Source organism: Bemisia tabaci, chromosome 1 (genome assembly GCF_918797505.1).
Source record: "Bemisia tabaci chromosome 1, PGI_BMITA_v3".
In the NCBI taxonomy this organism is placed as follows: domain Eukaryota; kingdom Metazoa; phylum Arthropoda; class Insecta; order Hemiptera; family Aleyrodidae; genus Bemisia; species Bemisia tabaci.
The window spans coordinates 12,767,961-12,795,815 of record NC_092793.1 but is presented as its reverse complement, the minus strand read 5'-3'; the positions used below and the strand labels follow the sequence as shown (position 1 = coordinate 12,795,815).

At 38.8% G+C, this 27,855-nt stretch overlaps 1 protein-coding gene and 1 long non-coding RNA gene across 5 annotated transcripts; one reads left to right on the top strand and one right to left on the bottom strand.

Moving 5' to 3' along the window:
- Psa (puromycin-sensitive aminopeptidase) lies at positions 1 to 22,531 on the bottom strand. 4 transcript variants are annotated; one of them, XM_019054612.2, is made up of 13 exons: positions 22,380 to 22,531; positions 19,789 to 19,981; positions 18,801 to 19,039; positions 17,272 to 17,425; positions 13,885 to 14,176; positions 11,911 to 12,224; positions 9,427 to 9,769; positions 7,830 to 8,101; positions 6,963 to 7,182; positions 5,867 to 6,066; positions 5,180 to 5,287; positions 1,567 to 1,689; positions 1 to 434 (listed from the first exon to the last, which is right to left on the bottom strand). In XM_019054612.2, exons 2-13 carry the CDS (start codon positions 19,909 to 19,911, stop codon positions 225 to 227), a joined length of 2,598 nt encoding a protein of 865 aa, XP_018910157.2. In that variant the 5' UTR covers positions 19,912 to 19,981; positions 22,380 to 22,531; the 3' UTR covers positions 1 to 224. The 4 variants fall into 4 exon arrangements, with proteins under 4 accessions (XP_018910157.2, XP_018910174.2, XP_072152490.1 ...); XM_019054629.2 differs by having other exon boundaries at positions 19,789 to 19,961; positions 22,380 to 22,526; XM_072296389.1 differs by lacking the exon at positions 22,380 to 22,531 and adding an exon at positions 20,412 to 20,436 and having other exon boundaries at positions 19,789 to 19,961.
- Positions 20,549 to 27,727, top strand: LOC140223894 (uncharacterized). The gene is made up of 3 exons (XR_011899199.1): positions 20,549 to 20,787; positions 21,813 to 22,020; positions 27,063 to 27,727. It is a non-coding gene; the product is annotated as an uncharacterized lncRNA (long non-coding RNA).
- Positions 27,728 to 27,855: the final 128 nt, after the last annotated feature.

The window sequence follows — 27,855 nt, the reverse complement described above, 5'->3', positions numbered from 1 at the left end:
TGAAAAAATAACACAAAAAATATATTTATGATTATTATAAGTACGTTACAGTCATCAATTTGTTTGAACACAACAATGTTAAAGAGTAAATAGAAAAAGCAATAGAGTTAAAGTAGAGTGTACCTATAAAAGTAGAATTTATCAGTTCATTGGACGGATAGAAATACAAATAGTTTTTTTTTCTCCAAACGACAAGATTTCAAAATGATTATCTCACGTTATTCTCAAATTTTAGATAGGAAATCTTTAATAGAATCACGATCACGCTCTAGCCAGGCGGCATGATTTCGAATGGATTCGATGCTTTGCCGTACTGTTCTCTCAACGCCAGGCCAGGGATTCTGCTTGAGAAAATTCTCTACATCCTTTGCTTTTTCCTCACTTGTGAAATTTTCTGTTGATTGTCCAACCAGAGCTATCAAAAGTATACCGTCCTGAAAAATGAAACGAACCGCGCTAGAACAAGCTTGCAGGCTTTCGGCGAGAAGCTCAACAATGAATTGGTCTAAGAAGTGCCTTCAATTAAGGATATATCGACGGTGCAAGTCGGCAATCACATAACTCGTTTGCGGTGTCTGAAAATCTCCGCAACTATGTTATTTTTTTAAAGGAGAACAAATGGACATGATTCCTTGAAGTTTTTGCAGAATTTTCCTCGCACATAGAAGAAAAATCACGGCAGTTTTAAAGAATTACCGTTGAGTAGTTTTCCGTTTAAAAAATAAAGTATAACAGGAAGTCTGCGACGTCGCAAACCGAGTTATGTGATTGCCGACTTTCACCGTCGATATGCCAAAGAACATGCAATCTATCACGTACAGTGATCTGCATCACAAAATCTGAGGCGATCTCTTGAACGATGCACTGCATGTCAAACAAAGTGCACGTATAAGTGCAAAAAACTTTATTTGAGAATCCAGAAAAAGGAGTGTGTGGCTAGATCGTCACCTTCCGGCCAAAGTATAACAAGCGTCATGCGACGTTTCAAAATTTTCGCCACCATTCTATTTTTTTTACCTACAGAGAAATTGTTTAACGAGGCTGTCCGAAAATTTCACTGGATTTTCTTTGTGCTGCCGATAAATTCAGTGAAATTTTCAAACAGATTCAACCAACAATTTCCCTGTAAAAAAATAAAATGACACCGGAAATTTTGAAACTTTGCAGGGCGCCCGTGATACTTTTGCCGGAAGGTGATGAGATAGGTTTTCGAGAAAGGGGGCTTCTTAGTTACCCTAATGCCCGCAGCAATATTTTTTATGGCGAAAGGGAGAATGCAATTACTCTACAATGAGTTGTAAAAAAAGAAGATAAATGATATAGCCTGTTATGTTTACATTCAATTACGTAAATAGCCTAGATGCTGATCGTCGTTAACTAAAACTAACTAACTAACTAACTGACCTGCATGTTTTGTTTGGCAGGCATTTTCCGCTTGAAAATTCGAAAGGTCTTTACTTTTCGGTGGTTCAAATAGCATAGGTACTAACTCTTTCAGCAGAGTTTTAGAAAAAAGTAATGTGTGATTTACAAAACGTACGGAAACATAGGAAAAATCTGTTATACCTTGTACATATTTTTGAAGGTTTGCCAGTTATTTTTGATGAAATTCCAAGCTAGCTCACGGCCTTGCGCCGTTAATCCGACCGAAACAATCATTGAGACAGCGCTTTGAGCTCTCACGTCATCCTAAATTGTTCGGGGAAAAAAAAATAATATTCAAAAATACCATTTAAAATTTAATTCATCTTGAATCTGCAATGTGACTCGGTTGCTCTAAGGATTAAAAATTATCATTCCTTTGAGATCGCTTATCAATCGTTTCCTCGAAGGTGAGTGGCGAAAAAAGAGATAAGCTCTCCCGAAAGAGAAACTACATAATTGGACGGAGTTAAACAGAAAGGAACCAAGCCACATCGGGATCGAGCCGAGAAAAAGAGGTTTAAAGTTTGGCTCCTGCGTAAGACTCAATGTAAAAGATAAACTTCAAGTTCTGTTTCTGCAAAATTTGCTCCAACAAAAACTTTGAATTTTTGGCGATAGATAGTAGAGCAGTGGTTGAGTTCAAAACCACTCATAACTCAATTTTTTCCAAAATGTGGGTTGGTTCCTTTCTGCTTAACTCAGTCCAATTACCGGTGGCGTGGCGTGCTTTGCGATATATCTGTCGCAGGCAAATAGTAAAATCAGGCATTTTGTCAAATGCCCAGGCAAATGGTCAAACATTCCAACTTAGTTTGAAATTTTGATTATTTTCCTAATTTTACAGGAAATAATTCATTGCTCATGTAAAAAATAATTCTAAGTAAAAATTTGTATCACACAATAGTATTTTAAACAATTTTTAGCTTCTGAGTAGCCATTTATCTTGAAATTTGCAGCATGTCATATAATTCAGAATTTTCGGAATTTCAACATTGGAAAATATGAGAAGCAATTGAAGAGGAAGAGACAAAAAGATTTCGTAGGTTTCATGAGTTATTCTTCCGAAAATATTGAAAACTCGTGAGCTCTTCGCCATGAATTCACAAAATTGTTTAAACCGTCAAAATTTAACTATCTGCCTAGGCATTTGACAAAATGCCTGATTTCACTATTTGCCTGCGACATATCGATTGATATGCCATTCAAACCTATGACAAAAGATCAATATTCAGGGCGTTCGCAACGAATACCATAAAAATCAACTCTTTACCATAGCTTCAAATGGGATAATATCGATGGTCGATTATCACGTCTCGCCACTGATCATTACATGATACCTGAGAGAGATTGTCAAGAGGTTCCTCAAGATGGAAAAAAAAGGAGAAAAAAAATGATAAATGCTCCACAGATTAGACCGATTAATTTGCATCGTACAGTGCAAAGAGCATCCAAAAATCTAAAATATTAATCCTTTGAGACTGATTCCAAGTTTGAGGACAAAAACAGGGAAAAGCCAGAAAGACGAGGTTATAGTTTTCGAGTACCCTTCTCAGCCTTTGAAATGATTCCATCCATATGATTGGCTTTATTGGCAATGATGAAGATTACGGTAGTAGTGGTAAAATAATTTTATTTTAAAGCGGTGCTTTAGCATCTAAGGCCATTTACACCTCTAAAGAAGGCAGTAACAGTAATAAATTTACATGGAAATATCAGTAAAAATACAAAAGGGTTGAGGGGAAAGGTTAAATTTTGAGATTAGTGGAGCGCATAAATTCAAAAAGTTTTACAGGATGAGTATTCAGAAGTAACTTCACCTAACGTTCTCGAGAATGCAAGAATGCTTTTTTTTTTATATAAAAATCCGAAAATTAGTATTTTTTACTCCAAATCGTTTTTTTTTACTGTAATTATTGAAACATTTCAGTCTCAACTTTTCTAATTGACTTCATCAAATATCGCTGGCCTAATGCAAAAAATGCACATCTCGATTAATTACAACGTTTAAAAATCTTGAATTATGTTTTATTTTCTCCTGAGGGATAAAAACTAGTCAAAATGTTTCCTTGCAAATTTGTATATAGGATTTTCTAAGAATGAGCGAAAAAAAATCATCAAAAATTACAATAAAAATTGTTGGCATTTCTTTTCTTTCTTTTTTTTCTTTCTTTCTTTCTTTTTGATTTCAATGTAAACACACAGAGGTGTAAATGGCCTTAGATGCTAAAGCACCGCTTTGAAATAAACTTATCTTACTACTACTACTACTACGACTACTACTACTACTTTCTTCCTTTCTTTCTTCTAACCTTCCCCCTCAACCCTTTTGTATTTTCACTGATGTAACCTTGATTTCCATGTAAACACACAGAGGTGTAAATGGCCTTAGATGCTAAAGCACCGCTTTAAAATAAACTTATCTTACTACAACTACTACTACTTCCTTCCTTCCTGCCTTTCTTTCTTTTTTTCTTTTTAAAGAGAAATTCATAGGTAAGCATAAAGTTATCGCAATCTGAAATATATGTTTCGCGACTTCAGTCATTAGAATTGTCATTTACATGCATTATGATAAGGAAAGAGTTTCTGGAGAGAAAGAATACTGTCCAGACATGAGTCTTCCCCACAGCGATTTTAAACATAAGCCATCTGTTTTAACGGGAGGGGGAAAATTGGACTAATTCATAGTAGTAGTAAAATAATTTTATTTTAAAGCGGTGCTTTAGCATCTAAGGCCATTTACACCTCAATTCATATGCTGCCTCTGATAGATAAGAAAAAAAGAACAAGGCTAATAGAATTTTAGCAATGCTCGCTCACTTCAAAACGGAGACGTGGTTGGTACTAATTTTGGGCGCACGCTGATTCCGTCGTGTCTAGAGAAATGTCGTCTGGACATTCAGAAATTTCTAAACTGAATTTTTTTGTATCTGTTGTACATTTTTACATAATTCCATTTACAATTTAATCTCAGAAAAATGCAGACTCAGCTTTTCTCGGAAGTAAATATTTTTCAGGGAAAGTATGGCAAACTTCGAATTATGCTGATACGGCTTTCCTCTGTTACATGGAAGACAAGGGCCCAAGTAGCATTTTTCAACGGAAAAATCGCGATTTGTTGCGATTTTGTCGGCGATAAAATTGCTAAGATCATCAACATCTGAGTGATTATCCTCGATCTTGTTGCAATAAAATCGCGATTTTATCGCCCGGCAATTTATCGCGATATTATCGCAACAAAAATCGCGATATATGGCGATTTATTCTCAATTTTATCGACGAAAATTGATCGCGATTTAATTGAACGAAGAATTGCGATGCATAGCGATTTAATCGCCACAAATCGCAATTTTTTATTCGATAATATTGCGATAAATTGCCACCGACATAATCTCGATAATCAACCAATAAAATCGCTATTTATCGCGATCTCTGCTACTTGGGTGATTAATGGTAAAGGTCGCCAGTGGCGAGGTGCGAATGATTTACTATTGATACTTCTTCATTTGAAGCAATGGTAAAGAATCGATTATTAGGGTGTCCGTCGCGAACACCCTGTTTTTCTATCCTTTTTTGTAGATTTAAATGACAGATCAATCGATATATCGCAAAGCACGCCAGTCTTCGGTTGGCGCCAGCCGTAGTTGTGGCCATTTGGATAGTTCGATCAGCGTATCTGGGTGTCTCATTGATGGGGAGTTAGAAGGGACTCAAGCAAAAATAAAATGGGAGCTCAAATAAATCGAGTACTCACCGAAATGGCGAATTCTAGAACTCTCATTAAAAGCTGTGCGTCTTTGACAACGCCCAGAGAATTGCTGATCCGTTGTTTTTCTTCGTGGAGATCCTCTTGTTTGTACAACTGCCGGCAAAAATAACTCAACTTTATACTTGGTGTACACATGGATACGTGATTTAAAATTGAACAAACATGCAGCACTCGTAAAGCGTCATCAAATAAAACTTGGATTGGTAACCTGATCGATCCATTACCCTTTCTCAAGACGAATTTCTCCACCCTCAATTTTTCTTCCTGGTTTTTCCGGTTTTTTTTCTGACCATTACCGGTTCTATGTTCATATGACATGTTCACTTGTGTGGTTTCGTCAGGGTTTTTTTTTTTTTTTTTTTTTTTTTTTTTTTTTTTTTTTTGTATTTTCACTGACTAATTTCATTCTAGAGATTTTTTCAGTGAGTCTAGAAGTAATCTATAGAAAATTGGTTTTTTTTTCTCATGGCAAAGTATAATTATTATTGACACCCTCAATAATCCTGGGCATATTTTTGATTTTATTTAGAGGCCGGGGGTTGAGCCGCGTAGCGGCCAGGGGGCGGGCCCTCCTAGTTGTGTTTTAATTGGATTGCTCTGCGGTTATTCGGGAGGGTACATGAATCTAGAATGGACATCGGAGTGGCCCTCTAATAAAACTTAGAAACTCACTTGAAGCATGGTTTCAAAAATATCCTTCTCGTTGGTTGAAAGGACAGCTTTGTATACTGCAGCTCTGAGATCAGCAGTAAGTGCCTCTTTCTTGCAAATATGATTCTCGAATCTTTTCTTCGCTTCAGCGATGACTCCATCATGTCCAAACTGACCGAGACGATCAATGACCATTGATCGTAGAAGTGTTTTTAAGTGACCTGCGAAAAAAATACGTCAATCCGATCATAGATAATGTGAATGTTTGCGTTGATAAGATGTCTACTCATCAGAGGCGTAGCATGTTTTGCCATGTAGCGATTGATATGCCATTCAAACTTATGAAATAAGATCGATGATCAGGGCGTTCGCAGGCAACACCATAATAATCGATTGTTTACCACAGCTTCAAATGGGATAATATCGATAGTCGATTGTCACGCCTCGCCATTGGTACTCATTAAAAAAAGCGAGACTCAGGAGGACATGCATTGAGGACGTCATTAAGTTTTTCCGAATTTTTGACTCCTCCCTCGCCCCTTATCAGATTCTCTCTCCCATTCCCACCCTTATTTTAAGAATAAGTTTCGCGGGCAGTCTTAGACTCCCCTCTCCACCTCCCTAAATACCTGACTGCAGTGGCGAGGCGTGAATGATCGATTATCAATATTCCTCCATTTGAAACTATGGTAAAAAAATCGATTATAAAGGTGTTCGCTGCGAACACCCTGATTATCGATCCTTTTCCATGGGTTTAAATGGCATAACAATCGATATATCGCAAAGCACGCCACGCCACTGGCCTGACTTCATTCATGGGTGGCCCCATGAATGGACATGGTTATTGTGGGTGAGTTGAAGTTTTTGTGAGTAGAAATTGTCCTTGTCGAAAAAGCAAATGTTCTGTGAATATTTTGAATTACGAGTATATTAAAATAAAAATAATGTGATGGCGAATAAATTTAGAAATCCGCCTGATCTACGAGAGAGAAGAGTAATCTCAATAATCAAAAAATAAACAAAAATTATTGATGTTTTGTATTCAAGAAACCCCCAAATTCCGATTATATTTTATCGGCTCAGTATTTTCTCTAATTGGAAGGTAGCCACAACTTACTTTCGTTTGGTTGTGGGTCCCAACCGACCTTCTTGTAGATTGTTCCCATGAGCCGTCGTCCGAATTTGTGAAACGGTTCCTCTAACGCGGTGTCGGACAGAATAATCGCGAGTTCACTCAAGCAATAGTTGATTGTCGCCCACACAACGTAGTTATCTTCGTCCTCCATGCCTAACATCAATTCCATCAAGGTAGTAGTTGAGGCATTCCCGCATTGGACCTGCGTAGAGAAATATGGTTTTTATTATTATTTTTTTTATTATTAAATAACATTTATTTAATTAGCTACACCTAAATTGAAAAACATTGGATTATCAAGGCAACGACTTAGGTAGGTATGGTGTTTAGCGTTTCATATTAAAATAATTACAGTTTTAGTTTCGATACTTCGCACATCGCGATGAAAGAGTTTGCGGTTTCAACAAAACCAAAAATATTGTATAATGATAAAAAAGTTACGGCGTCACAAATAATATTTCTGTCAGCCTGAATAATCGCTTTTTGACGCATATTTGTTCCTTAGCGTCCAACATGCTGCCATGCTAAGGAAAACTCGTACCATCATTCAAGAGTTGCCACATTTCCCTTGATAAAACATGTATTTTTGACGACATTCATGCACATATTTCTTTGAAATTTTCCGATATTTTAGATTAAATTGCGTACAAAATTGTCTGAAAATTTTGGGGAAAAATTTTAAAAATTTCCCCAGTAAATTCGGTTTTAATCGCAGGGAACTTGGCAACGTCTGAAGGCTCATACGGCGTTCTTCCTTGGCATGGCAGTATGGGACCCCGTACTAACGGTTCATACAACCGAAATTGTTTTCCCACAATGAGTGTATTTCTGAATGTCCTTCATTCTTACCAGTGCGAATAAGTCATCCAACAGACCAGTCCTGTCAAGAGGCGCCAAAGTTTTCCTCTTGATATCAGGAATGAACTGCAGGAGCAAATCGCCAGGATACTGGGTTCTATAGAAACCGTAAGTCCCGCAGTTGAGCTTGAGCCACTCATCCGGTTTCACATTAGGCACAATGATAGTCGCCCGCCGCTCCTTCAGAACAGTGGCGAAACACGCCTCTTGCGGTGAAGACGATTTGCAGAAAGACAACGGAACCAACCATAGAGAGTTGCATTCTGGAACGCGAAGAAGCACTATCGTATAATCGCTTATTTCGTTTCTTTTGAGTACAGCTTTCAGTATAGCTTGGATCATTTGGGGTTTATAAAAGCTTATTTTTGACATATTTTCCATGGAATTATTTAGTTACTAGGGGGTATGCCCCCCAACCGCCTCGCGGTCCCCCGCCCCCCCCCGAAGCGCTTCCCGCCTCAGCCATCATTATTTTCCATTATGGAAGTATAATTTGACGTATTTCTGTCAAACGGAACTATGTGCATTGAGACATGAGCCCTGAGACCCATAAGGATATATGCATAACAGGGCTCACGTCGTAGGTAATGCCCATAGTTCCGTTTGGCAGAAATCCGTCCAATTTTTGATCGGTCACGGGGAAGGGGATCCAAAGCACTCCACGCCGTAAATACTTCCAACATATTGATTTTTGTCGAATAACGAGAAAACAGATTTTGATATTCCCCAGGGAAAATCCTCAATAGTAACCTCAATTTTTTTTTTTCAGGTTTAATGGCTTATACCTCTTCTCAGAGGTCTACAGCCAACTATAGACAGAGATTTAATATCCTTAGACAACAGGGCGATAGGGACATCCATGCTCCAGGCTTTTCAAATTTTCCGGGATTAAGGCCGAGTAGAACCTGTTCTTGCAGACCTACTCGTCAGTTTCGTGGAAATTTAGACGCCACTACCGGGATTCGAACCCGGGACCTATTGGCCTAGAGTCAGACGAACCTCAAAATTAAGTTGCGATCGGTTTAGTTCATTTTCATGTCAACAGCTGAGGATATAAGGTTGAGATAGATCAGTTGCGCTGCTCGCAGAATCGTGTTTAGAGGCTTTGATTCTTGCAGATTAGCTGAAAATAATGAGATCAGTCCAAACAGCAACTTTCTGCGTTCAATATTAACAGAGATACTGCGATTTGAACTTTGAAGAATTAGGCTCAAGACGACGTCATCCACCGCGGGGATGACACACTTGGTTTCTTCCACCTTACTTTTATCCGAGTTTCACGTTGAGTGACCAGTGTACATGCTTGTTTCCCTGACTGATAAAAGCAGGGTGGAAGAAACCAAAAGGGCGTCACTTCCGCGGTGGATGACGTCATAGACCGAATTTTCCAAAGCACGATATCTCAGTTAATATTGAACGTAGGAAGTTGCTGTTTAGATGGATCTTATTATTTTCAGCTGATCTTCAAGAATCGAGCATCAAAACACGATTCTTGGCCAGCGCAGCTGACCTATTAAATTCAGTATTTCTTGCTCTAAACATGGGAGATAAGCATTTTGAGAGGCGTTTCAAAAGAGTGTAAATTCACCGGTGGCCTTGCCATCGCCACCGAATTTTGCCTGTGAGATGACTAGTTCCCTGGAGTCGTCGAGTTGTCTGCTCGACTCGATGGTGAGGAGGGGGAAGCCCATTTGTTTGGTCCACGTGGTCATCATCTCCTTGAGGGGTTTCCCACTGCTCTCCTCGAGGGCGGCCCAAAGATCTTCCGTTGAGGCGTTCTTGTAGGCGTGCCTCACCAGATACAAGTTCATGCCTTTGCGGAAGTCGTCGTCACCGATGTATCGATGTAGCATCCGGATCACCGAGGCGCCTTTACTGTACGAGATCCTGTCGAAGATTTCGTCGATCTCAGACGGATGTCCGATGGGAACCTGAAAATTTCAGCGCTATCATTCTCCATGAACACTGAAAACAAAAACTTAAAAAACTACGGAATTCGTACTTACGGGCTATATTGTAGATATACCGCCCGCGTTCCGGGCCTAGCACCCGGAACTTTCGGCCTCTGAGGCCCGAACGGACGGTATGTCTATATAGCCCGTGCCTTTTTTTTCAGTGAAGGATTTTAAAGGCTCGACGTTTTTAAATGTACCATTGATTAAGGATCGGTGTTGATAACGCGACATCCCCACTAGCAGCCGTCATTTTTTTTCTTCTGTTTTCTTTAAAAAAAAAAAAAAAAAAAAACTCTTAAAGAACTGTTAACATTTACGGAGAGGGAAACCCTTTCTGGGCTTTTTTAACGTAAAATTTACGAGAGGCAAAATTTAAGGAGAAAAGTGGTAAAAACTCATAAAAACCGTGAATTTTTAAAACATTTTTTAGAGTAAAATTTACGTAAAAAAGTGTTCAAAAAGCAGTGTATCATTTTAAAGAGTTTTTTTTTAAAAAAAACAGTTATTGTACTTAAATTGACCCCTCGTTAATTTTACGTAAAAATTCCAAAAAGGGTTTCCTTCGCGTAAATATTAACGGTTTGATAAGGAGTTTTTTTAAATTATTATTTGAAAGTTCTCAAAGAGATTTTTTACAGTCCCTGCTACATGGGATGCTACGAAACAAAACGATACAAAGTTTTTGGGGGAAAAACTGCGATATAGTGACAAAGTGACATTGCAGTTGTTTTCACCATGAAATGCATACTTTGTCAAAAAAATGCTGGTTTTAAACCTTCAGTAAAATGAATTCTCCCTTTTTCTGGATTTAACACACAAAATCCCAATTTTCTCTACTTTCAGGATTTTTCTTGCTATTGGTCCTCCGCGGAGAATGCGAAGGAAGGCGGTGCCTCTGATTGAAAAGCTGAGGATAGAAAGCGGATGCTGAACATTTTTTTCTTTCCTTGAGGAGGAAACAATTTCTGAAAAATAAAATAAATATAAATAAACGGGGATACTTTGAAGCATACGAACAGCATTTTCAACGTGAGGGTAAAAGTATTTTAACGCATGAATGCGAAGTTTGGCAGCTGATAAATCGGAAACAGGATGTGCTGGGAGCAATCGAAGATGGCTTTTTGGAGGAGATCGGCAGGAATTTCTAGGAGTGACAGTGGGGGTCAGAGCATGGAAGTAAAAAATGTCGTCGTGTTTGACGTCATAACTAAACAGTTAGTCTGGTATGGTAATTTTTACAGAATGACGGAGGAAATGAGACTGTCAAAGAATTCGGTTCCTCCTGGGAGGAGACGAAGACAGATGATACGGTGCTCGGTGATGACAGGTGGTTTCACGAAAAATGAGGGAATGCTAACTCCCTGACGGACTTTGTAAGGATGAAGCGACTTTTATGTATCATAATTAAAGGTTCTTGATGATTTTTTTGTCTGAGAAAAGAAAAACCTTAGCTCGCTAGAAGGTTAGGAATTGGGGAGTGTTAAATTTTGATAGGAGGTTTCAGGATAAATTGGAGGTATTCCTGCCAAACGGAACTATAGACGAGTAGGAAAGATGGGGGTGCGCTCTAGAAATCTTCATAAGAAACAATGTAAAAGTGGGCGTGCTTCCCTTCGGAGAAATGGAAAATCGGGATTTTACATTCTGTCAAACGGAACTATGTGCCAACTGAGTGCGGCATTCATGAGCCATGGGCATGTGATCACGGAAAAAAAAGTGTGAGGGGTTATCCCCTAATATTCCGGTACTACCCCAATTTGTCGGATTGTTGTTTGCTTGTTGGACATTTCTGATTAATTTTGGTAGTATCGCAACTCAAGTTGGGGTAGCACCGCAACATTTGGGTTAGTGACTTAATTTATCCACAATTAATCGGGGCATTACCACAATTAATTGGGGTATTACCACAATTAATTTGAAATGTCCATATCATCCAACAGTTTGGGCTTAACCCCTACCTCTTTTTTTCAGTGCGACAAGTGCGTTGTAGACAGGACTTACTTCCCACCTGCCTCTGGTTCTGTTTGGCAGAAATACGTCCAATTTTCAGTGTAGAATCCCGCCATAGTGAAACTTCTTGCAAGGTCCCATGAATATCCACGATTAGGAGCATTTACCTCGATGGGATGACTGTTGTTAAGAGCATCGAGTCGGAGGGCGCTATTGTGGTGGTGGTGGAGGAACTGAGTCCAGATGTCGAACTCGGGGAGGAGTTGGGCCACGCTGAGGTTCTCTGTGAAGGAGGCGTAGCCCTCGTTGAGCCACAAGTGGGTCCACCACTCCATGGTGACCAGGTTCCCGAACCACTGGTGAGCCAGCTCGTGCCCCACGCATTTCGCCACCGCCTGCCTCGTCGCACTTGACGTGTTCGCTGGGTCCACCAGCAGCCGCGTCTCTCGGAACGTTATCAGCCCCCAATTCTCCATCGCACCTAGAAAGGAGTTACAGACAAACAGAGGATAATCCAGGTAGTAAGGAGAGAAATGTATACCTACAGGAGAGAAATGTATACCTACAGGGTGTTCAAGACCACCCGTCCCGGGCTTTTTTCTCGGTTATTTGGGGTCAGACCAAGTTGCGGACCGCGGGGATGAATAAGGTATCGACTCTTAAGAAACCCAAATTTTACCACCCCGAAGCCCCGGATACCCTTTGGACCTAAAAAGAGGGCCTTGCCTTTAAAAATTGGGGTTCCTGTCACAATTTCGAAATTATTAATACATTATTTTAAATTAATACTTAAACTAGGGGCCTGTGGCCACCATGCGGCCGCCAACCACTGAAAAAAAATACACGTAAATAATCGTAGAACAACCGTGTTCAAGTTATTTCAGCGATGAATGGATTCAAAAGCCAACGGGTGTACGCGAAAGATAGCGTATTTATCTTTGATTGCAACGCTATGCACCACTTTATAAGTCTTATTTTTTAACACCGCTTTTAAAAAGCTACACACAAATTTTTGGAAAGTTTCAAAATTTCCGGAATGATTTTGAAATAAAGTCTCACATTTTTTTCTTCTTTTTTCTATTATTATTAAACCAAAATTAACTTCATGCGATTCAAGTTTCAGAATAGATGCATCGTTTAAACATCGTCCGAGTTTCTGACTCGTTGCAATTAAGATACATATTCACCCTGAATTGAGGTAAAAACCGGGCAAGGACCGTCAAAAGAAATGACGCATGGACCTAGTTTTGCGGCGATTTCAGCGTCGCGCAAGCCAGAGAAGGGAGCTCAGTCGAGTGTCGAGTCATCTTCTCAATGTGATGCGCCTTCAATCCAGTTAGCGGCAATGTGCCCATACCCGTGGTCAAGTAGTTATCGCAAATAACTCTCGCAATGCGTTTGGTGCAATGCGAGAAGCATTCATGCAGTCTTGTAGGCGCTAACATGCGTTTGACTCCGACCGCACTGTTTGGCGCAATGCATAAAGTATTCCTGCAGTCTTGCAGGCGCTGATATGAGTTTGACGCCGACCGCACCGTGTTTGGTACGATTCGACCGATTTCGACCCGAACTCGGGTCGAACTATAGGGTCGGGCTTACGGAATTATATATTGTGATGATAATATGATAAAATTAAAAAAAAAACTTCATTTGAATAATATAAAAATTAATACATTTCTTTAGGCGAAAAGAAAGAAAAATTTTGTATTTATTCAAAGAAACTTCTTTCGAGGCAAAAACCTTTTTTTTTTTAGTTGAAAGGGATTTTTTTAATGTAAGGAATTTAATCGGTGTTCATTTCGAGGCATAAGGGAATGATAGTCTTCAATGAACCCAATTCAACAGTTTTACTACGGTAAGAATCGTGAAATTTCAGGTTGGTTACGTTGAACTAATTGAAGCAAGTTTGACAGGAAAGCATATACAACCCTTTTAAAATATTTGTACAATTAAGTACACTTTGTACAATTATTTTTAAATTATTGTACAATTTTTATATCAATTAAGATTAGTTTTGAACTTGACTCGTACCGAGTACAAGCGTCTTCTCTTGTCAAAAAAACTAAAAGTGGAGAAAAAGTATTTAGGTAGCGCGTATAGTGAAAAGCGTCAGAAACAATATTCAAAGTAAGAAGTCTTACCGTAGGCAAAATCTGCGATGGCGATCAAGTCTAGTTTCGGTAGTGGGTACGAGATTTTGAAATATTCCTCGTAATACTGGAGCATTTTAGTGGCAAAGTTGAGAGCTGTCTCTCCTTGGTTCTTCCTTCCGACAGGGGTGTAAACGCGGACAAGGACACCGTTGCTCGTCTTGTCCTGAACATAATCAAAATCTCCTACGACGATGGCCACTAGATAGGTTGACATCACGTGCGTCGTTTCAAATTTCAGGATTTTGTTGCCTTCGCCATCGTGGGACTCCTCTATGACAGGCTTAAACGGGAAAGTAAAAGAGTTGGTAAGTATGTATGTAGGTAAGTAAATAAGTAATAATAATAAGTAAATAATTTATTACATGAGGAAATGCCTACACTGAAAATTACACTGAGCAGCGCAAACTAGAACACCCAGTTGAATCGCTGGATTCGAGTGATATCAGTATGTGATCATTTACGGAGGAAAGGGCTGTAGGCAACGGAGGAAAACTTTCGGCGTTTTTCCTTAGCAAGCAGGCAACATAGTTGTCATCCCTAAACTACCAATCCTTCTTCATCGCGAGATGAGGATGACGGTGCAACAGACAGCGTAACAGTTGGAGCGCCGCGCCGCATTGCTAGGAAAAGAAATTGCCGCTAGTTCGCCTTCAAATTTGGTGATACAACCCAACCTCACACCAAAGCTAATTAAGTTGCATCCACCGATTGGCTGTATTCTGAATGTTTCTACGCGTCCTGAGGTGGACATGTGAGAGGGACTTCCAAAGAGACTTTTGAACGCACAGCTAGAAACATAAGGGTCAGTTTCAAGTTCTCATCTTCTTAGGCTGGACAGTCACAAAAAACACAGTTGGATTTTGCAATCGCTAGCGATGGCAATATTCGTCATGGGAACGTTAGCTTCTGGGATATGAAAATGTTAAGGTACAGTTCGTTTGTAGTATCTTCTGAATTGAAGGGGCTATGTAATTTTGTGTTGACATCTCTTTTTTAACATTTTTAATTATTTTCTTTGCATACAAGAAAGCTGTTATGTACCAATTATTTATTTTCGTTGGATTATATATGGTTTTCGGAAGTTAACGCATTTAAGTTTCAGGTTCGCTTTTTCGGCGTAAAGTATACATAAGGTATCCCAAAAAACTTGTTCTGTAACTTCGAAAGTAAGATAGATACAGACATGATCTTGATCTCATTTTAAAGATCAACTCAATACCCATCGATTAAAACCAAGATCAGCTCAATCGGATAAAAATTGACCGAGTTATGGCAATTTGAAATCAGCGAGGAAAGTTTACGCCTACGGTTTTTAAGGAAGATTCTTCATCGCCGTAAATCGAAAAGTCGGCCGATAAAGTGATGCTTATTGTGTTTTTTTATTTTCGAGGTGTCATTTATCAACATTTTGTACCATCAAACACAACAGTTGACAGTGCGTATTATTGCAAAGTACTAAAGGAGTTGAGAATGCACATTTCCCGGAAACGGTCGGACTTGAAAGCTTCGTGGATACTCCATCAAGACAATGCGCGGCCTCACACATCGAGCTTAACACGTGAATTTATGAGTAAAAATGGAGTTGAAACAATCCCTCATCCCCCTTATAGCCCTGACTTGGCTCCATGTGATTTTTGGATGTTTCCTACGCTTAAAAAGGAGCTTCGCGGACGAAGATTCGTATCGAAGACCGAAATCCAGAATGCAATTCAAAACTTCTTCAACTCCATCCCAGAGGAAGAATTCAGGAAAACAATGTTGGATAAGTGGCAAGAGCGCATGAAAAAGTGCATCCGGTTTGATGGACGGTACTTTGAAAAGCAAAAGGAAGTTATGGAAGATTCGGAGGAAAGTGGATACGGAATATTAACTTTTTGAATCCTGGTAAGCGAAAAATCTTCCTAAAAACCGTAGGGGTAAACTTTCCTCACTAATTTCAAATTGTCATAACTCGGTCAATTTTTATTCGATTGAGCTGATCTTGGTTTTAATCGATAGGTATTGAGTTGATCTTTAAAATGAGACCAAAATCATGTCTGTATCTATCTTACTTTTGAAGTTACAGAACCAGTCCCGGTACTTTTGGGACACCCTACGTATGATATTTTTACTCTACACATATGCCCGAATACGCATCGTAAGGGACCTATGTGCTTCCTAAGTTGCCAAGTATTAATTATTGTTAGATGATTGGTCTAAAACATTCAATACAACCAGTAAAAATTAGCTGTCCCCTACGAGATTCGAACCCCCGCTCGCACAAAAAGTGACGCCCTCCCAGAATCAGAATAGTGGCGTAGCTAACTGAGCTATCTCGCCGCTCGGATGTAAGTGGAGAAAAAGAGAACAGTTAAGTGATCTCGGACGCTGAGCGGGGCTTCACAAAAGACGTCCTTGAGATTTCAACAGTTCGGCCACTGGCGTCCTAAGAGACAACGGATTAACCGCATTACTCTGTGAGACATTGTTTACCTATGCTGTCATATGTCACAAGGTTCATCACACCATGCATTTGCGATCGCGGCAGTAAGCTGAGGCAATATTTCTGTATTCATGGATTAAATCCATCAATCGAGTTCTGATTTTGGCTCATATATCCGTAACGGGTCCTCCAGAGCAATTTTCCACCTTGTACGATGGTTATTATTTCTTTATATCTATGTTTAAAATTTGAGGTGGGATAATGGCGGCTTCTCAAGAGCAACGAGGTAGGCGATCTTTTGCACCAACGAACAGAAAACTGATGGCGAAAAATAACCAATCAGAACCTCCCAAAAAAAAGAATTTGCCTAAAAACGGAACTTCGTGGTTCTGCGCAGATTTACCAGTCAGACACGACATCTCAATGTGGAAAAAAACTCGCTGAAAGCGAATTTTAGCAATCAACACAACTTGACGTAGAGACATGATTGGCTAAAAAATACAACGGTTTTTGATACATCGGAAAATCAACCAAAAATCGGAGACTGGGCGAAACGCTCAAGGTCGCAGAGGTATAGGGAATCCCATAGCGAAAGCAACGGAACGATTGTAATATCATGGGGAACTCCGTTCCCATGACAAAATATATACAAAAAGGAATGCTTGGTATAGGCAACTAATGGGCATTACGACGGTGAAACTACCAAACCACGTATCTCGTTTGCGGTGTTTAAAAATCTACGCTCACATTTTATTTTTTTGAAGTAGACCAAATCAATATCATTCCTTGAAATTTTCACAGAATTTTCTCCGCACGAAGAGGAAAAATCACAGAAATTTTCAAGACTGGACGTTAAGTAGTTTTTCATTTAAAAAATAAAGTATGACAGGAAGTCTGCGACGTCGCAAACTGAGATACGTGGTTTGGTAGTTTCACCGTCGATTATACCATACCATATTCGAAAGAGCTACTTTATCATCTTGGACACATAATGTAACAGTGAATTGGGCCTTGATAGCTGGCTCGTCCCAACATGGGAAGCATTTTCGGGCATCTATAGCACAAAACTGCGTGACTGCCGCATACGTTTCCTTTCTTGACACCGGGCTGGAACACGAAAAATGAACAAGAAAATTAAAACGGGGAAAACGGTAAACGAATTAGTTAGTAAAGAATTCACAAGTATTCATATCAAGAGGTTACTAATTTCTTAAAATCCTAACTGTTATAATCTTTAGCCATCTTGCTGTTTGTAAATTCTTGTTAATGGGTTTGCCCGTGAATTGTAAATAAATAAATAAATAAATAAATAAATAAATAAAGATAAATAAATAGATAAATAAATAAATAAGAGTACTAAAAATCGTAAAAATGTGAGACAGTTTATTTTAATGAAACTCGACGTCGCGCCGTAAGTTAAACAACTCGTAAAAAATTCGTAAAAAATCAGAGCCCAAAAATGTGCGTAGATATATCGTAAACAAAGAGGTTTTTAATAATTGAGAGAAAGAGATGGATTTTTTACTTGCGTATTTTCCATAAAAACTACTTTACGTGGTATTTCTTTTATGGTTTATTCTAATACCTACTTTTTACGATTTTTTCTTTTAAATGATTTTTTTTGTTGTAAATTTAACGTTGTGTGCTACTAAAGGCATAAAGTATGAATATTTTATAGTTACCGAGATGTAGTATCTTCAGATGAAATCTTCCAGAGAAATACTGTAAATCTTTCCAGAAAATTGAGTTTACGGTAGCTTTAAACGAGCCTGCATTCATAACCTTGTATCAAAGAATAGAAAATGCGGCAGTTTAAAATTAATTCAGTACAATGAAGTTGAAAAAACTAAATCCGCCAATGTTTCTTATGAAAAATTAGAATGCTCAACCTTTTCCCACCAGCGGGCTGATTGTTGAAATTCATAGACAAAGAGGACATAATGAGTATGGAGCGATCCTACACTGGAAAAAAAAACACATTGGATCTAGAGTCCAGACTCTTGAAAACATTGACAAGAAAAAATACTCTTGATTCAATCGGATTTTTGCTTGAATCAAAACGAAATCCGCTTAAATTAATAGACCTGGTTCTTGATTTAAGCTAGATTCTGATTGAATCAAGAGTATTTTTTCTTGTCGTTGCTTTTAAGAGTCTGGACTCTAGATCCAATGTGTTTTTTTCCAGTGTATAGGTTAATTTGGTCAGATCTTACAGACTGAGGGAGAAAATGGATGGAATAACAAAGGGTCTCTCGTCAGTTGCCTTTAGTTAGTCTATTAGCTACCTCCTTTGTCCATTGCAACCACCCGCTTCCACCAATAGGATCCCTTCATATCCTTTATATCCTGTTTGTCTAAAGCTTTGTCTATCAATTCCAACAATCAACCCGCAGGGCGACTTTTCGACCAACTCTCAATAACTGATCCGACTAGTCTATACTGTTATTTACCCATTCCAAGTTTTTTCCTTCGTGAGACTTACTCAATGCATTTGCTCCGGTAGAATCCCTTGAGTTTGTCGTTGAGTTGGCCGACGAACGAACACGTCAAAGAGGCCTGTCCGGGTGGTAGCTCTTTAATGAAAGATAGTGTCAGGAGCTCATCGTCGGGGCTCAAGCTCACGTCAGGAGTGACGGTTTCACCGCTGCTCAACGTCACGGACGCGTTCGTAACGTCCAATTCTGCCGCGTGCAAGACGATTTTATTCGTCGCCGATTTGATCTGAAATAGGATAAGAAGATTTGAATTGCATTTCGCAAAAAGGAACTAAGAGCACTCCAATGTCGCTAAGAATGAGCCCATTTTTACTTTCTCGCTCCCCTAGGGTAGAGAGGAAGTATTGTCATACCTCCAAGTAAAAAAAAAAAAAAGTTGAAATTTCATCATTTCTAGACGTTTTAAGGTCCCAGGAGTCAAAATAACCATACTTGAAAAAATGTGTGTCCGTCCGTCCGACGTCCCCCAAATCTGTCTACAGCGATATCTCAGAATCTATCTGTTCGATTTCATTCAAAATTCTCACAGAACACCATATTTATGGTCTCCTTATGCACGTCAAACGATTTTGGGGTATGCTAAAATTTGGGGGGGGCTAGGGTCAAATTGGGTAAAGGTCCATTTTTTTACCTTGCAAATATCGACTGATCATCTAAACAAGTTTCATCTCCCAATCCCAATAATCTATAAATTCAAGACGAAATTTGCCAATGTAAATTTAATTTTTTGCATGATTTCAGAAATTTCATTTCAAAGAATGAAGGTTGTACAATCTTAGCTACGTTGGAATGCTCTTGGTTCCTTTTCGCAAAATGCAATCCATTTAGTCAAGAATGTGAATGTGTTTTTCAAATTGTCTCTACTGGCATTGGTTAATGAAATAAAAGGTCTAAATGCTTGGGGTCGCGTTCATATACGTATCACGCAATGCACTGTTTTTATATTTGAATTGGAAAAAGGTCCAAGTTACTTACTTCAATCTTAATGGTCTCATTTCCCGAGAATGTGAGAGACTGCAAGTCCGGTTTCAGGTACAGTTCATAATGAATTGGTCCTACATTTGTAGGCAACCTTTCAAATGGTTTCTTCGTTTCCATCACAACCACATCGACGGCTTTCAGAATCCGAAGGGTCCTTTTTTGAAAGTCTGAAACGATACAATTTCACCTGAAACGTATTTTTCGTCAGTGATCCATGGAATGTGTCACCTTCCAGGCAAAGTATCACAAGCGCCATGCGACGTTTAAAAATTTCCGCCGCCATTTTATTTCTTTACTGAGAAATTGTTGGTTGAATCTGTTTGGAAATTTCACTAAATTTTATCGGCAGCACAAAGAAAATTCAGTGAAATTTTCGGACAGCTTGGTTGAACAATTTCTCTGTAAAAAAATAAAATGGCGGCGGAAATTTTTAAACGTCGCATGGCGCTTGTGATACTTTGCCTGGAATATGACACATTCCATGGATCACTGACGACATAAGCTAGGCGTATGAAGACAAGTACACATGTCTAATAGGTGACTTTCACGTGATGCGGGGAAACAAAAATATAAAAGGGGAGAAAATAGAGCTCATATGAGGAAAAGCAGGTTCCTACTCGGTGAATTTAAGTTCTTCACTTTTCAGATTCAAAAAAGCCCTGCACAAGTCGCGTAACTGAAAAAGGAAGAAGTGTAGTACAGTACTTAACGCCCCCCCCCCTTCCCCACTAAAAAAATTGGAATAATAGACTTTCGGAGGTAGTCTCGTATTTTGTGGTTGGACAGTTATCATCAGATTGATAAGGACCTCGTTGGGTGACAATATGACTCTTTGGATGATAGAGGGAAAGATAAGATAAAATTGAAATATTCAGTGCCTAGACAGACCAGAACTGATTTTTTTCTAGAATTGTTATTATATCCTCTCTATTCTAATAAAATCATTTTTAGGACGCTCGATGGGTTGGAATGAGGAAGGGGGATTCAAAGTCCGTAAGTGGGTTAATTTAAGTTGTTTTTTTTTCTTTTATTTCTTTTTTTTCTTTTTTTTCTTTTTTTTTAATTCTTAATAATACTGTGGTTTTTTTCGTTTGAGATTTCTCTGGCCGAGAAGCGGTCTTCAGAGGCTCGCGAAGCAAGCTTTTGGAAGCGCGTAGCGGCCCGGGGGTTGGCCGCGTAGTTGCCAGGAGGCGGACCCCTTAGTTCTCAGATATTCTGAAAAGAGATCCTTCCTCACCAGACTCGATGATAGAAATTGTAATGTTTTAGTATAAATCATCGACGGCATTAACTTCAGATGTCAATGCTCATTCTGTATTTTGCTCCGAATCCCTGTATATGACTAATTGCATTTCGTTGTGCCCAATGAGGCACATACCATCGGCATTTTAAAAGAAAAAGCATTAAACTAAATAATTTTTTCATGAGCTAATTGCCATCTCGAAGTTCTAGCTGACCCGATCCAGCACAAAAATACGCATTCAATTAAGTGTGATCTAGACCATTTGTCTGGGTATTACCTTTTTTCTAAAACAACCGAAGACATAAATATTTGCGACCAAAACTTCCATGATCTAATTTGATACCAGAAAATTCGGTGAAAAAATGTTCACCTCCTTCCCCCAGATTTTCATTTGAGGCGGGGGAAGTTAGAGAGGGCACTCATCCCTTTTTCAGAATTTGCGAAAAGGAGGGGTGTGTTTGAACGGAAGCGAATACTTTTTTTTCTTTTTTTCTTGTTTCCTTCTTTTATTTTTTTATAGTTTTCTTTTCTCTCTTCTTTCCTTCTTTCCTTTTTTTCTTATTTCTTCTTCTTTTTTTCTTTTTTCTTTTTTCTTTTTCTTCTTTTCTTCTTTTTTTCTTTTTTCTTTTTCTTCTTTTTTTCTTTTTTCTTTTTCTTCTTTTTTTCTTTTTTTTTCTTCTTTTACTCTCGAAAAGTATGGAAAATTTTCTTTTTGGGGACAGGAATACCTTGATTATAACAGTTTTTTCCTTCTTTTTTTCTTCTTTTTTTTCAGGAAACTCACAGCAGTTAATAAAAGATGATCCCTAAAATCCCCCAAGACTTTTCATTACTCAAAAAGAGACGATCAGGAGGAAAAATTGGTTTAAGTTAAAAGCTCTTGTTTCTCCTTTTAGAATTTGATACCGCAGTCAAAACAAAAATTCCCCCTCCCTCATTAGAAATTCACGGCGCAGGAAAATTTTTCGTTGAGTTCTTTAGAGGTAAGGGGTATAAAAGTCCTAGTTTTAAATCTTTATCTGGATGCGAGCCAGCCGTTTTTGAGAAAAGTATAGTGATTGGGAGGTCTGGATCACCCTGTAGGCGCTTCAGCAAGTACGTGTCAGCAGTCGGCTGGCCAGATGCGCGCGCGCAGCCGTACAACAATTAAGTGACACAGTGTTCCCCTCTCCATCAGTTTAATCTATTCTCAGTAGTGCGAGCCACGAGTCTCACCCAGCACCGCATGAACAATCGCCGTCAAAACATAGCAACAACTAAATAAATTAGATACAATATATTATCTATTTAGAATTATCTAGGAATATGATGTGAATAATAATTTTTAAACTGCTTTACTTACTTGGGCAGTCTCGAAAAATTACAGAGTGGAGGGAGAAAGAGGAGACACAATCACAGAAATATTCTTTGTTCCACCGATGTGCGATGCGATGTCGGCACAGAGACTACAGAGAGCGCAACTCCAATATGAGATGGTTGTGGGACGCGCTATGGCGCTGGCCCAAGTGCGCAGTCGCGCGGTGAGGTCAATACTTGGCCACCAACAGGCTTCCGTCGTGACTCGTCATTTCTCTTAAGTGAACGGTTTATTTGAAAAAGAGCGTAAGCGCTAAAAGTCGAGTTTCAATAAAATATGAAAAAACTTCATAACTTCGATAGTTCTTCAAATTTCTTTTCGAGAAAAATAAGTGAATGTTCTATAATGCGTCTGTCATGAGAAAGACTACGGCAATTTTGGAGGATATAGGGCTCAGTAGGTACCTACTGACATGCTTATCAGTATTATACTTGTTTGATATCAATATTAAAAATTGTGTTGTGTGCCCATGTTCGTGGTTTTTTTTTTTTTTTTTTTTTTTTTTTTTTTTTTTTTTTTTATGAAGATACGCGCCCTGTGCTATAAGAGGTGACTCGAAAAATACCTACGCAATTTTCTCACTGCAAAGGCAATTACTCAACCAAATGTCAAGAAAAGACGTTTAAAGAATAATTTTGGTGTAATCACGCACCATAGCGTAAAATTTGCTCGTTTGAATTGAGTACCTAAGTAATTACCTACCTACTTCCCTTACGTTTTTAAACATCTTTTTAAGTTCTAAAATTTTGCAGGAGTCAAATACCTATGCATCATCCGAACCAAACATATTTACTGTAGAATACAGAGACTTGATTGAAATCTCAACAATTTTGAGTCATTTCCTCCATTCTGATGAAGTATTTTGAATTTCAGTTCGCATTACATTAGAAAATTCATATCAACGCGACGTTGAAACTGCAGGAATGCGTATCTCGTTCAAAGTCATTCAAAATCTCCACTCCAATTTTATTTTCATCATAAGAGAAGACCGACGCTACTCCTTGAACATTTCATCGATTTTTCTTCAAACAGGGTAAAAAAATCAGGGAAATTCTCACAAAAGGACGTCGAGAATTTTTTAATTTGAAAAGTAAAGTATATCAATAAGTCTGCAAAGTCGCAGATAGATGCGCGTTTTTGCAGCTTCAACGTCAAAGTAGGTACCTAAATATATTTTCAGCTAAAATGCCTTGAACATATCAGTGACGTACCTAGCGTAAGCAAGGGAAGCACTGCTTCCTCTATACCTTTTTCAATAGATAATGGTACCTAATTATTTTCTGAATACTAATAATTTAAAAGATAGCACAAAAGAGAGGGTTGAGTCAAATTTTTAATTTGACCCGGTGTAGTGGATGTTTCGGTTGTATAAACGCAGAATTGAAGGCTCAGTCTGACTCTGTCATTTTGGAGCCTCGCGGTGAAACCCGCTGCCACGCCTAGCCGCGAGTGAAGTGCCTGCAAAGTGAAAACGCCTTAACTTTTGTGCTTATGCAACACGGACATCCGTGGAGCTCGAACAGTTGCATCAAGGCGTGGTGTGTTTCGCGATATATCGATTGATCTGTCTTTTAATCCTATGGAAAAGGATCGATAAACAGGGTGTTCGCAGCGAACACCTTGATAATCGATTATTTACCACAGTTTCAAATGGGGATATATCCATACTCGATCATTCACGCCACGCCACCATTCGGTGCTCATTGCTTTGGGGCCGTCCATAAATTACGTAACGCTCTGGGGGGGGGGAGAGGAGGGTCGACGAGAGCGTTACGCATGCTGTTTTTTTAAGTGATAAGGGATAGGGACCTGAGTGACAAAAGCGTTACAAGGGGGACGAGGGGTCAAATCTACCGAAAAAGTGCGTTACGTAAGCATTTTATGGAGGGCCCTTTTGCCTGTTGCTCTCACACCTGAACTTAATGCCATTGTCGTCCATTGATAACTATTGGTTAGTAACTCACTCTGAAAGCAACTACTCGTGCGTCCAAGCCGCTCCTATTGCCATCGAGTCAGGCCCGCCACATCCAATCTCGGGCCCTGGTACCAGTGTTAAGGTCCGAGCCCCAAGCACGGTGGGGGGGGGGGGGTCCGAGGGGCATCCCCCGAGAAATTTTAGAATTTATACGACTAATCGGACGCATTTTGAAGCTTCCATAAAGATTTTTTCCATCAATTTCTGCGGAATAATTATGTTTTTTTTTTTTTTTTTTTTTTTTTTTTTTTCAACTTTCAGCACAAAATACTTGCGAATTGTTGCATTCAAAACATCTGGAACATTTTTATTTATTTTTTTTTTTTTTGGGGGGGGGGGGGTATGATACTATTTTCAGTTCTAAGAGGGCCAGGCCCCCGTGGACTTCCCCTCCGTTTGTCTATGGCAAGGGAGTTGAGCCATGAGCCATTGAAGTCGAGGATGCCCAGACTGGAGACTCCTAACATCTGACGACGGAAGAAAATGAAACGCAGTTACTGAAAATATCCCTCTGTACTGAAAATCTTGAAAATAGATAGAAATTTTCCAAGAAGTATACTTCTTTGAAAATTTAAGAAGAATTCTACAGTGCCCCAGCGTGTTTCTGAAATTCTATTGACCTTTTGCGAAATTTTTAGGGTAAATTTTTCACTTTTTCTTACGAAACAAGGGTTGCATGTGAATTCGTAGTGGTTATTCACGGGTAAAACGGGCCCCCTCCGGGACCCGGATCCCGATACCAGGGACGCAGTACCCCCGCCTTGTGCCGGGCCTGCCCTCATGCACGCTGGCCTTTCCGATTTCCGTTAATATTTTTGCAGTCATGAATGCGCTTAAGTGCGCTTCAGTTAGAATTGTATTTAGCAAATGGGTGGTTTTTAAAGGAGGATTATAATTAAACAAGTGGTTAGAAATGGAAACAAAATAATATAAGCTATGCAAAACGATTATTCCGATAACGGAACTTGGCTGTTTTGGAAATGCCTTCAAAAACGGCGTGATACCTCACGCATTCCGGAGATTTCAAATAGTTGTATCGTTGCGCCGTAAGAATGTGACGGAAGATTTAAATGGAAATAGCCTCCATGCACGCTGGGCTTGTTGATTTCCTTTGACATTTTAGCAGTGGTGAATGCATAGCTGAAGTGCGCTCCAGCTAGAATTGTATATATTAAAGGGTTATTTTCTTAGGAGGATTATAAATAAACAAGTAGTTAGAAATGAAAACAAAATACTATTAACTATGCAAAATTGCAAAACGATTATTCAGATATCGGAACTTGGCTGTTTTGAAAACGCCTTCAAATGCGGCGTGATACCTCACGCATTCGGGAGAGTTCCAATAGTTGTATCATTGCGCCGTAAGAATGTGACGGAAGATTGCAATTGAAATAGCCTTCATGCACGCTGGGCAGGTCGATTTCCTTTGACATTTTTGCTGTGGTGAATGCATAGCTGAAGTGCGCTCCAGCTAGAATTGTATTTAGCAAATGGGTGGTTTTTAAAGGAGGATTATAATTAATTAAGTGGTTAGAAATGGAAACAAAATACTATGAACTATGCAAAACGATTATTCCGATAACGGAACTTGGCTGTTTTGAAAACGCCTTCAAATGCGGCGTGATACCTCACGCATTCGGGAGAGTCCAAATAGTTGTATCATTGCGCCGTAAGAATGTGACGGAAGATTGCAAATGAAATAGCGTTCATGCACGCTAGGGCAACGCCTCAAATGCGGCGTGATACCTCACGCATTCCGGAGAGTTCAAATAGTTGTATCATTGCGCCGTATGAATGTGACGGAAGATTGCAATTGAAATAGCCTTCATGCGAGATTACTGAAGACAAACTCGAAAGGACGTGAGACGCGCGGTGATGAAAGCACTTATTCAATGTGCGTTTCTCACAACGCTTAAATTCGTTTTTCCATTTAGGTCATCATTATTATTATACTCATCATTATTATTTATGAGTAGGTTATTAAAAATTAAATACACGGAATTTTCGGTAATGAGCGCATAATTCAACGCCCTGCAGGAAGCACGGATAAACCGATAGTGCCAGAATAAATGAACAATAATCCTTCAAATTCTTTTGACTTTTTTTTTTTTTTTTTTTTTTTTTTTTTTTTTTTTTTTTTTAAATTGCAAGTCTTGTGTTCTTTTAAGCAGAAAATCTTGCAACTTTTAAAGCTTTTACTAACTTTCTCTAATACGCATATATTTTTCCTTTTATAACCTCTGGAGGCGCCTTGTACTTAAATTCTTTTAGAACAATCGAGAGGCTTGGAGGACAGGGCGCTTAAGTGCAGTTTTTGCTATTCAAGGGACGTGTTTAAAGGTTTCAAAATTATATGGAGCCTTAAGGCAGAAAAGAAGTTTAAAGTCACTCTTTGATGCTTTAAAGTTGGATTCTAGTTGTGAATTGTTGGCGGTATACGCTTTCAAACTAGTAGGTATTTGTTGAGTCCACGAATATCTCAATTTTTCAATAACTGCACTTATGCGCCTTTGTCCTCCAAGCCCCTCAATCGAAGATACAACTCCAGCATCATGCGTCATGTATAACATTTACTCTCCTTATTCTTTTTATATATTTTTCAGCCACATGCATCTTGTTATAATTATTTACCCGCCTCTTCTTCTCTCTTTTCGTTTCTATTGTTTATTTCCCCTTTTCATAATTTACTTTAGTGCCTCTGATGTGATGGTGCTTGGTACAGTTGCTTCTCAGAATTATACGTGAGCAAGTTCTGGAAATAAAACTGGCCGAACCCTGTGCCCAATTAACTTTGTTGAAGTGGGACCACGAATGCTAAGTTTAAGACATTGCCTACGAAGACAGGGATGAAAGAAGAATGTAGTACTTATAATCGTCCCATACCTAGGTATAGAGTAGGTGCATTCCATACCTATTTGATGGTATTTACTTAAAACTAAAGCAATAGGACACTCTGTAGGGTTTTTTTATGTGGTATTTTAAAAATTATTTTACAAGTATTTAATACATTATCTTGATCGGTGCTGAGTATCATATTTTGGCCACTGGGTACGTATTCTCAGAATATATATAAAACCACAAAATTTGCAAAATTAGTACCTGTTATCCTGACAGAACCATATTGATTATAGAGGCACTAACCTCTTGCAATTCTTTACACATAAAACATTTTATGAAGCATAGGTGAAATAAAACTAGCGAACGTTCTTAATTGGAAAGTTCAAAATATTTATTTGAGATTTCATGAACTAAAATTTTTTTGTCATTTTACAGGATGTTCAAACAACAGAATAAAATTTACAAATGAAAAATAAATACATCTCATACGCTTGGACACAATTAAAGAACGAAACAATTGTTAAGCGTAATAGATAGGTAACAGTAACGCCTTATTATTTTTCCCCCTTTAGACAGAAGTTCTTTTGACCATTTAAGATGACTAATTTTTTTTGCCCAAGTAGCATAGAAGTAAAGGATGAAGTGCGA